Below are 12,053 nucleotides of genomic sequence, written 5' to 3'. Positions count from 1 at the left end.
TTCTCCCATTCCTTAAATCTCACTATATTACTTAATTCTGCAAGCTTTTTATTATTCCACAAAGTAGCAAAATCTGATATTCCTTGATATCCCAATATAGTCTTCGTTGTCTGCCATGTTTTAGTGATTAATTTTATCGTTGGACATCCTCCGGGTGAACAAATCTGCCTCTAGGGCCTCTATCATTATGTTGTGCAGGGTCCCCATCAGCATCATCCTAACGCTAGAGTTGCTCCCACTGGGTGTTCCACAACGCGCTAAGTGCTGTAGCTGGGATGCCAAAAAATACAGCCTAGGGTGAGGGACCGCCATACCCACTTCTTTAGGCGGCAGCTGCAGCATTTGCAGACTAATTCTAGGTTGCCCCCTTTTCCAAATTAGATCCCTAAACAGGGAATATATTCTTTTAAACCACTTTTGGCCTATCCAGATTGGAAAATTATGGAAAAGGTCTAACCCCCTCCGTAATCCCTGCATTTCCAGGTTGGATCTAGCCATAATGGCCAGTGGCTCCATTGCGAGGGCGAACAATAAGGGGGACAGAGGACAGCCCTGTCTCATATCTCTTTCCAATTGGAACAACTCAGAATACTCATTATTAATTCTTATTTTGTATTTGGGGTCAGTATAAAGTATCTTCACCCAGCTAATAAAGGTTGGCCCAAACCCGAATCTCTCAAGCACGTTGAGTAGATAATTCCACTCAATGCTATCAAAAGCTTTGGATGGATCCAGGGTCAAAATGGCCCTGGAGCCGCCATTATCTATTGGAGTCTGGATGTTCAAGAAAACTCTTCGAATATTAATGCTAGTTAACCTATTGGGAATGAATCCCGACTGGTCGGGATGGATAAGGTACTGGATACATCCATTTTGACGGGTTGCCAATATTTTAGCAAGTATTTTTACATCCGTACATAATAACGATATTGGGCGGTAGGAGGAAGGTTCCATGTAGTCTTTTTTCCCTCCTTAGGTATAACAACAATAGTAACTTCTGACATCGAGATGGGCAGTGTCCCATTGGTTAGTGCCCATCTCAACGTCTTCAGCAACTCTGGAAGCAAAGTCTCGGCGTATCGTTTATATATTTCAATTGTCAACCCGTCAGGACCTGGCGACTTTTGATTTGGCATCCCTACTACTGCGCGCTGCAGTTCACCCAAAGTTACTGGCGTGTCCATGATTATTTTATCCCTTTCTAATAAGGTCGGGATTTTTATTTTCTGAAAAAAATCATCCATTTTTCCCCCTCTCTACCCCCTTCTGGGACCTATATAATAAGTTATAATATTCTCTAAATGTATGCGTTATATCCGTAGGGTCGGAGGAAATTTTCTCCCTGTGGAGTCCTAACTGCCGTTGAGGGGAGAGTATTTGATTTAACCAGTAAGGAAAGCATACGACCCACTTTCTCCCCTTCCCCAAATTTACACTGAGATTGGAATATGCGCTTATTTTCTACCTTTCACTTTATAGTCATTTTATAGGCTTGCTGTTTTTCTAGCCACTCCTTCTGACTATCTGGAGTTGGATTGCAAACAAACTGGCTCTCAGCCAAGATTGCTTCTTTTTTAGCTGCCCTCTCCCATTCCCTAGACTTGCCTTTGACTCTCGCTACTTGCTGAATAAGAAGACCTCTAGTATAGGCTTTCAAGGAATCCCAGACCACTCCAACCGAGTTACCAATCACATAGAGAGTATTGATCTTCAACAAATTTTTCTATTAGTTACCACAACACTGGGTGTTCAATATACCTATGTGGTGTCCCAAAATGTGCAGGCTCACCAATAATAGGTGTGGTCTCTGTGCCTAAATACTATAGAGTGAGAAGATTTACAGGGGAAAGATTCCCACTGAAAAGAGACACAGGCGGACCATGTTGCTTAATAAGGGATACATTTTATTAGAAAAATATATTTAATACAAAAAAAGGGTCAAGACCAGGTACCCACCACCAAACCAAGATCATAATAAAAATAGACAACATTGTCTGTTTAAAAGCAGCTGCATCACGCTTCAACCATGCATGCACACACCTATAACAAGGCCATTGTTAATTAGAGTGGATAATATTTGTGGATCAGACTATTGATCTTAGTGACCTGCACAATTTGTAACAAAGTCCATCCTGTCACTAAGTTTGATTAGAAACCCTTTTAACAAAAAGAACCCCTGTTGAAGGGTGGTTGATTGAGTCAAGTTGCTAGTCCCGCAGAGACAGCTTTAATTAGGATTGTAGCAAAACATAGCTGTCAGTGTGGAGAAATAATTTAAAATCCACAGCTAATATTCAGTCCAAAGGCAAAGAAATACAGTTTCCTAGAGTGGAATTGCATGTATTCACAGGCTTTAACTGTTGGAAAAACAATAGCTCAATGATGCTGTTGTGAAGCTGGCTAATACTGGCTGAGAGGCAACGTAAAAGGGGGCAATTAAAGGACCTATGGTCTGCTCACCCGACCATTCATGGAGCGATATAATCACAGTCCTGTACTATCTTTCTCCAGTCTAGGGGGCTGTATGTGCCATCCTGTATGCTCCATTTGTTGAGCGGGGTCCGTGGGGTTCCAGTGAGCAGTTTACTATCAGCACTGTGTAAATATCAGGTCCTCTGGGCCACTGTCCGCTTGTCTCAGCCGAGATGGTCGCCACTGGCTTCAGGCGATAAACTGCGCATGCACAAGTGCGATGAGATACGTCACCCATGACGCATAGAGATTCTCTGTCGTGATGCCAAATCCGACATGTTTCACCAGGAACTCTGTTAAAAACTTCCCCGACCCACCCAGAAGCCGCACACCCCCCCTGCCCATTAGGGCTTCCCCTTAGGGGTACGCCCGTGACCTTTCCATACCCACCCCAGTACATACTCCCAGGTAACGATCTTAGTGTAAATAGTGCAACAAAAAAAATAGGGACACTCCTTGCTCCCTAACTTTCTTACATATATACATTCAACCAAAACACGGTGCTTTTACTCTCCCCAGCTCCTAGTATTACAATAAATCTTTATTATTTGTGTGATATTATTACCGTGGAAAAGAAAGAAAAAGAAGTTGGGGGGAGGGGAGAAGAGAGGCACAGCAATGCACTCACTCGCCCCCCCCCCCCCCTCAAATCATAATCAAATCAGTTAGATGTCACATATTCATCCCAAAAAGCTCTCCAAGTTCTGCAGGGCTACAGATCCTTCTTGTTTTCCTCCAGCCACTGGGCTGCATCGGGCACGGTGTTGAAAAAGAAAGTCTTGTCAAGTGCTGACACCCTTAAACGGGCTAGGTATAATAATGCGTATATAATCTTATATTTCATTAAGCTACTGTATGTTTGATTGGAGTAAATTCAGCTCTACGTTTTTGGAGGTCTGTTGAAAAATCAGGATAAAGGGAGATCTTGACCCCCTTAAACTTAATATCCCCCATTTCTCTGGCCTTTTGCAAGAGGGTCATCTTGTCATTGTAATTGAGGATTTTCATAATTTGAGGCCTAGAGGCCTGACTGTTGAGCTTTTAAGTGAACTCTCTCAATTGCAAACAAAGGTGAAAAAGAAGTGGCCCCAAAGATTTCCCTAAACCACGCCTCCAAAAAAGCTATTGAGTTGGGGCCCTCACTACGCTCAGGAAGACCTGTCACTCTAACATTATTTCTGCGACTCCTATTCTCCATCTCATCAAGTTTAATGGCTTGAATAGTCATTACTTCTTTGAGCCCTTTAATTTCTCGCATCACTGGGTCCAAGTCATCTTCCACAGCACTAACTCATTCTTCTAGCTCAAAGGTTTTTTGCACAGTTTTACAAAGCTCTCGTCTCATAGAAAATAATTCTTCCTTAATACATTTTAACTGGTTGTCAAAACTAGAGATTGAAGCTTTACAGTCATAAATTGCACTAAGCACTTCTCTCAATGTGGGCTCTCCCTCCAAAGTTGCAGGATCGAGTGCATGGGTTGGAGCAGATATTACAACTGAACTTTCCGATTTGGTGCCCCCTGAACTCTTGGTACTCATGGTTTTGGAGGTTGAGGGGGTGGGTGGGTTGGAAGAAACACGGCCTTGGCTCTTTCTATCCCCAGCAGAGTTCTTCTGTTCTTTGAAATGCAAATTTAACTGATGAGAGTTCCCCTTGGTAGGCGACAAAGCGGCCGAGTGGGCATGCCGCTCCAATTTAGCGGCTGCTATCTGGTTACCTTGTTTTCTGGACATGACAACCTTGGTAGCCTTGTGCTCACAGTCACACTAACCCCTTGCTTTTTTTCAGAAGATCTCACAGCAACCACCATTGCTTCTTTTGATAAAAAGAAAAGAAGTTTTAGCGTGTTTCTGCAGCGGTGGGGGTTAAGACACCATTTGCAGCCTTCCACCATCCGCTGACCAAGAACCGCTCGAACCGCCAGACAACACACAGGCACAGGCAGCCCATACGACCAACAAATCCACTTGGACACGGCAACACACTCCGGTCGGCGGCAGAAGCCAGTCTCCATGGCAGTGGGTCGAACTAGCCAGCACGAGTAGCGGCACCCCAGATCCCGTAAGATCACCGTGGAATCCTCTCCTCCTCACTTCCAGCGACTTCAATACCACCCTGCAACACATGCTGGTCTCACGCTGCAGGAGGGGAGGAATCCTAGGGAGGTATACGTGCAGGGGAGGAGGGGGTAAAGGGGGAAGTCCAGCAGTATCCTGAGTCAGGATATTGCTAAGCTGTACGGCCACACAGGGACAAGAGCGGAGCGGGAGAGGAAAGCCCCTCACGCACACACACTCATCTTCATCCGCGTCCGGTCACGCCTATATATATATATATATATAATATAATCTCCCACCTCCATCTGCAGCAAATCAATTGCAGTAGTAAGTATATTTCGACAGCCTGTAATAGCCTACATAAGGGCCGTGAAATTCACTTGTTGGATAGCCATATTGCCAAAGCCTGCCACCTGGGCGCCCGTGCTGCCATATTTTTTTCAAATAACATTTTATTAGTATGCTTGTATTATAGGAATACGTAAGATGTAGAAAAAAAAATTGAAATAGCAGGTCATGTTATGCAACCTTTCTTGCTGACATTTACTTGAAGCTTCGTACAAACTACTCTAAGTCAGTAATAGTCGCATATCTGGAGATGTTGTATGTGTGTTTTAATATCGTGTAATCACATGTAGCAACCTTTGTAAAGTAGTGAGAGTCACAAGAATACTCAAGGTAGAGGAGAAGGAAGGGATAGATAGAAAAAAGAGAAAGAGGTCATCCTAGTAGCTCGTTTACCTGGTCATGGTGGGTCCTCCCGAAGATGTACCAGCTCCCACACTTTGTCATGAGCTTCCAGCCTGTCCTGCATCCTGGCCGTCATCTTCTCCATCACCTCCACATCTTTAATTCTGGCGTATAGGGCCTCAGGAGTAGGGGGGAGACATTTTTTTCCAGTTTAGGGTGATAAGACAGCGTGCCGCTGTGAGGATGTGGTGTTAGCTTTTTGTAGGATGTGGGAATCTTTAGCTGTATGCGCCGCCAGATTTAACTACCGCTGTGCAATTTCGCAGAGGCTCTAATTGATTTCGGCCCTGTGTCAGCCAGTAAGAGGTGTCGTAGAGCATTATACCAGGATAGCGGGAGGGTTAGGATGCAGTGAACAGGATAAAATCTCCCCCTCAGTAGCAGAGCTCTTTAACTAGACGTTTGTCTCCATTGCCATCTTGGACACGCCCCCCCACTTTGGACTGTTTACTTACCAAAAAGGGGTCATTTGGGGGATATCTGTACTGTTCTGGCTTTTTTGGGCCTTAGGAATGAGATAGGTCATCAGTACATCGGGTACTGATCAATTTTCAGGTACTATAACTTTCGCATAGGCTAAATAATATACACTGATTTGGGTTATTTTCACCAAAGAAATGTAGCAGAATACATTTTGGGCTAAATATCAAAAGATTACGACAATCTGTAAAAAATTTTGGGTTCAAGGGACAAGACTGAAATTCAATATGGGATGCTAGTGATCTTTGGGCTCTCAGGGCTCTGCATTCAAAGCTGGCATGATTCTGTGATGGACATCACTGCGTGGGCTCAGGAATACTTCCATAAATCAGTCTGTGAACACAGTTCACTGTGCAATCAAAAAATGCAAGGTGAAGCTCTATCATACAAAGAAGCCATATCTGAACATGTTCCAGACACACTTTCATCTTCTCTGGGCCCACTCTCATTTAAAATGGTCTGTTGCAAAGTGGAAAATTTTTATTTTCTTTGGACTAAACAGGGGAGGGACCTTCCAGCTTGTTATCAGCTCTCAGTTGAAAAGCCTGCTTATCTGATGGTGCAGGGGTACATTAATGTGTGTGGAATGGGTAGCTTGCACCTCTGCAAAGGCACTATCAATGCTGAAAGATATTCAAGTTTTAGATTTGATATGTCTTCTATTTTCTATTGTGAATAAATAATGGATTTATGAGATTTGCAAATCATTGCCTTCTGTTTTTATGTAGATTTTACACAGCAACCTAACATTAAAAAAAGGAAACAAATGCAGCCACTACATCTAAGGATTGGTATGCTACTAAATATTACAGTTTTGGGTTTAATCTCGCTAATACAATTTCAAGAGTGCAGAAGATGTATGCAGGAACAGTAGTGGAATTTTAGGACAAAGCAGCCCACACACCCACTTTGGAGTCTGGTGAAGGATTGAAATTGGCACCTTTTGGTTATCTTGTTCTGGCAGGAAAGATGTTATGATACATGCTATATAGATAGTCAGAGAAAAGCAGAAGGTGTATTTGGTATACCTCTCTCAATGCTGTAAGCATGCAGTGATCCTGCCACTTGACCTGTCAGGCACAAACTGTCCATATGTGGGAGTTTTTGGGCAGTGGGGGTTTGCATGGTTTCTGGGGTCTTCAATGTCCACTGCTGTACAGTAGCTTTTGCAGAAATTAAAAAGCCTTTATTTGTCTTGACAAACATGAAAAACGACTTAATAATTGTATAAATCATCAAATAATGTTATTTTTGTACAGATCTGTGCTCTAGGAGGACTTCTAAAGTTTATTGACCGCCGTCGGATTGGTGTTCAGTTAGAGGACCGCAGTGTGGGTGTCCCAATCCTGAGCCTCAGAAAATATGTCTTGTATGTTCTATTTTAGTGCTTTCTCTTAGTTTTGCAATTATTTAAAAAAAATTATTATTAAAAATTAAATAAAGGCATTTGTGTATTTCTATTCAGAGCAGTGCTACGAAAAAGAATAAACCAAATGATCACAAATTTAATCTGGGTACACAAAAAGTACATGTGTACTGCTGTCTGTTCAAAAAAAGTCGGTCTAATGTTCCTGCAGCAAAACCAGCATTCGATCAGCGCTTGCAGCCAATGGCTACAAGCACTGATTAATGTATTTTGGCAGAAGGTACCCCTGTCTGCAAACAGTAGAACAGTGGGAGAAATCACAGTGTGATATCCTTGTGTTGATGCGGGGATCTATCAGTGTTTTTTAAATTCAATCTGTGTGCGTGTGTGGCCAGCTTAAAACACAGTTTAACAGTGAAAAAATAGGTTTTAAAATAAAATAACGTAGAAAACAATAGCTAATAGAAGGGTGGATGGGATGAGATAATCGGTGCTAGTTAAGCCCCGTACACACGAGAGGACTTATGTCCGACAGACTTCCGAAGGAGTTCCGTCGGAGTTCTGCTGGAATTCCGACGGAGTTCTGACAGACTTTTCGGCTGAGCGGACTTGGCCACACACGATCACACTAAACTCAGACGGATTCGAACGTGATGACGTACGACTCGGCTCGAATAAGGAAGTTCATAGCCAGTAGCCAATAGCTGCCCTAGCGTCGGTTTTAGTCCGTCGGAGTAGCATACACACGAGCGGATTTTTCGAAGGGGACCGGGTCCGGCGGAGTTCCTTCGGAAAAATTTGAAGCATGTTCCATATTCTAAAGTCCTTCAGACTTTGGCGAGTCAAAAGTCCGTTGCAGCCCACACACGATCGGATAGTCTGACGGACTCAGTCCTTCGGACTTTGGATGTTGAAAAGTCCGCTCGTGTGTACGCGGCATTAGGGTTACCCAGGAGGGTCATTGCTTGTAATCATTACACTGTATGATATTTTGCTGCTAAAGCTAACACATTTATGTTTGTATTTCTAGGACTGATATTGTTGATATGGAACCAGATACTTTCAGGTAAAGTGATACTAAAAAGTAGCAAATGCATTTCCCTATATCATTGTGTGGTATTAAAGTATAACTGACAGCAACACATCTTTTTTAGTTTTTATGCCAGCTTTTTATTGCTATTGGTTTCGCAATCACTAGGGATGGCCAGACTGTTTGCCCGGCGGTCGGTTCGCGGCAAATTTGGCGTGTTCGTGATTCGCCCGATCGGTGGACTATTGCCGCTGTTCGCCCAGCGGACATATGTGTTTTCAGTGTGAAAGAACTTTGACCCATGATGACACATCCATCATGGGGTACAGGACAGCCAATTGAGACATTTCAGCACATGGACAATTGGACATCCCCCCTACCTTATAAATAGACCTGATCTGGTGGCCATTTTACATTCTGTCTTATGTCAGTTTAGGGACAGGACGCTGTGTGGAGCAGGGAGAGACTGTATTGACACAAATCGCTACCTATTAGTTCCACAAAAGTCCTTTTAAGGACTGGTATAGATGTAGTGCAGTATATAGGGTTCAGTGCACTGCTGTGCTGGTGATTGCAGCAGACTGTCTTTTGTCAGTGTAGGGAGGGACAGGACGCTGTGTGCAGCAGGGACAGTCAGTTTAATCACTAGCTAGCTATTACTATTAGGTCCACAAAGGTCCTTTTAAGAACTGATATAGGTGTACAGTATATAGGGTTCTGGTGCACTGCTGTGCTTGTGATTGCTGAGTGCACTGCTGACTGATTCTGCACCTGTCTTTTGTCAGTGTAGGGACAGGACGCTGTGTGGAGCAGGGACAGTCAGTTTAATCACTAGCTATTACTATTAGGTCCACAAGGGTCCTTTTAAGGACTGGTATAGGTGTACAGTATATTGGGTTGTACACGTATAATATACTTTCTTCCAAATATAGAAAGAATATTATACTTGACTGCTGCTGGATTCTGCAGCTGTCTTTTATCAGTGTTGGGACTGAGGGACAGTCTGCAAATCACTAGCTACTAGGTCCACAAAGGTCCTTCTAAGGACTGGTATAGGTGTACAATATATAGGGTTGTGGTGCACTGCTGCTGACTGCTGCCCTATTCTGCAGCAGTCTTTTATCAGTGTAGGGACTAAGGGGCAGTCTGCAAATCACTAGCTACTAGGTCCACAAAGGTCCTTCTAAGGACTGGTATAGGTGTACTATTTGGTGTGCAGTATATATAGTGTAATACACGTATAAAATACTTGCACATATAGAAAGCATAGTATAGTGCGTTTCCACTGTGCAGCATTGGGACTGCTGAGCGGTTCTGCAGCTATACTACAAAGAGTGACAAACGCAATAAAAAAAAAGTATTATAACTGGTGTGATAGATCAGTGGCCCCCAAAAACGACAGATTGAAGCCGGGTGTTACAGTGACTACAAGTAGTATTCAACCCCCTGCAGATTTAGCAGGTTTGATAAGATGCAAATAAGTTAGAGCCTTCAAACTTTAAACAAGAGCAGGATTTATTAACAGATGCATAAATCTTACAAACCAAAAAGTTATGTTGCTCAGTTAAATTTTAATAAATTTTAAACATAAAAGTGTGGGTCAATTATTATTCAACCCCTAGGTTTAATATTTTGTGGAATAACCCTTGTTTGCAATTACAGCTAATAATCGTCTTTTATAAGACCTGATCAGGCCGGCACAGGTCTCTGGAGTTATCTTGGCCCACTCCTCCATGCAGATCTTCTCCAAGTTATCTAGGTTCTTTGGGTGTCTCATGTGGACTTTAATCTTGAGCTCCTTCCACAAGTTTTCAATTGGGTTAAGGTCAGGAGACTGACTAGGCCACTGCAACACCTTGATTTTTTCCCTCTTGAACCAGGCCTTGGTTTTCTTGGCTGTGTGCTTTGGGTCGTTGTCTTGTTGGAAGATGAAATGACGACCCATCTTAAGGTCCTTGATGGAGGAGCGGAGGTTCTTGGCCAAAATCTCCAGGTAGGCCGTGCTATCCATCTTCCCATGGATGCGGACCAGATGGCCAGGCCCCTTGGCTGAGAAGCAGCCCCACAGCATGATGCTGCCACCACCATGCTGGACTGTAGGGATGGTATTCTTTGGGTCGTATGCAGTGCCATCCAGTCTCCAAACGTCACGTGTGTGGTTGGCACCAAAGATCTCGATCTTGGTCTCATCAGACCAGAGAACCTTGAACCAGTCTGTCTCAGAGTCCTCCAAGTGATCACGAGCAAACTGTAGACGAGCCTTGACATGACGCTTTGAAAGTAAAGGTACCTTACGGGCTCGTCTGGAACGGAGACCATTGCGGTGGAGTACGTTACTTATGGTATTGACTGAAACCAATGTCCCCACTGCCATGAGATCTTCCCGGAGCTCCTTCCTTGTTGTCCTTGGGTTAGCCTTGACTCTTCGGACAAGCCTGGCCTCGGCACGGGAGGAAACTTTCAAAGGCTGTCCAGCCCGTGGAAGGCTAACAGTAGTTCCATAAGCCTTCCACTTCCGGATGATGCTCCCAACAGTGGAGACAGGTAGGCCCAACTCCTTGGAAAGGGTTTTGTACCCCTTGCCAGCCTTGTGACCCTCCACGATCTTGTCTCTGATGGCCTTGGAATGCTCCTTTGTCTTTCCCATGTTGACCATGTATGAGTGCTGTTCACAAGTTTGGGGAGGGTCTTAAATAGTCAGAAAAGGCTGGAAAAACAGATAATTAATCCAAACATGTGAAGCTCATTGTTCTTTGTGCCTGAACTACTTCTTAATACTTTAGGGGAACCAAACAGAATTCTGTTGAATTGAGGGGTTGAATAATAATTGACCCTCTGAATAAACTTTTCACTATTTAAAAAAAAAAATTAAACAAAAATAACATTCTTTTTTGCTGCAGTGCATTTCACACTTCCAGGCTGATCTACAGTCCAAATGTCACAATGCCAAGTTAATTCCGAATGTGTAAACCTGCTAAATCTGCAGGGGGTTGAATACTACTTGTAGGCACTGTATATACCTTCTTCCTCATACATACTGCACTTCTCTATAGACTTTTGTCACAGGGCCATTTAAAAAATGACAGGCAGAGGAAGAGGCAGGCCCTTCCGCAGGGGTGGTAGGGGTAGGGCTGTAGCAACAGGCTTGAGCCAAAGTGGCAATTTGCAGAAGGTGCATGCGATTACGTCAAAGGATGCACCAGACTTGGTTGAGTGGCTCACTCAGCCTTACTCTTCTGCACCCTCCTCATCCTCTCGATCTGCACCCTCTTCTTCACTCTCTGCTGTGTGCACCCCCAAAGACACTACCACCACCACCACCATATACCTTCCGCTTGAGTCACAGGAATTATTTTCCGATCCATATCAAGACATTTCCGATGCGCAGCTACTCTTGGCATTGGATCAGGAAGAGGAGGTAGTAACAACCGCCACTCAGCAGTCTGACGACAGTACCCAGATCAGCCCAAGGAGGAGGTTGGTCCCTGCTGTTGCTGCCTACTCCAAGATCTCTAATTATGAACAAAAAAATCCCCCTATATAAATGGGATTATAAGTGATCACCAACACCACACACAAATCAAAAACATAAATATTTTATTAACAAATACAGAACAAAAGATACACATAAATACATTAAAACCAGAGGGACTACTAAGCAAACAGTGTCCCAATGGTGTAGCAAAATGTTATAAACACATAATTACATAAAAAAACAACCAATAAATATGAATCATACTCTAATCTGATGACCCCACACCCGACGCGTTTCTAGTTGCTGAAAACTTTCCTCAGGGGTGAAGAGCAAAAAGTTGGGTGGTAAGTTGATAATTCTGAGATATTAAATCAAAGATAGATGTATTGGGACCATTACATACAAATGCCTGTCATTGGTT

General features: G+C 43.5%; 1 protein-coding gene across 1 annotated transcript in view; it reads left to right on the top strand.

Moving 5' to 3' along the window:
- The window catches only part of MSH5 (mutS homolog 5), a 360,046-nt gene that overhangs the window by 170,774 nt on the left and 177,219 nt on the right, over positions 1-12,053 (top strand). The window contains exons 6-7 of the mRNA XM_077460730.1: positions 7,021-7,130; positions 8,158-8,193. Coding sequence (XP_077316856.1) covers positions 7,021-7,130; positions 8,158-8,193 — 146 coding nt within the window. The remainder of the gene's footprint in view (positions 1-7,020; positions 7,131-8,157; positions 8,194-12,053) is intronic.

This window comes from Lithobates pipiens, unplaced genomic scaffold (assembly GCF_037356315.1).
Source record: "Lithobates pipiens isolate NorthernLeopardFrog02 unplaced genomic scaffold, aLitPip1_a1.2 Scaffold_1, whole genome shotgun sequence".
Taxonomy (NCBI): domain Eukaryota; kingdom Metazoa; phylum Chordata; class Amphibia; order Anura; family Ranidae; genus Lithobates; species Lithobates pipiens.
The sequence above is the reverse complement of the archived record's forward strand: the minus strand, read 5'-3'. Positions and strand labels throughout refer to the sequence as shown.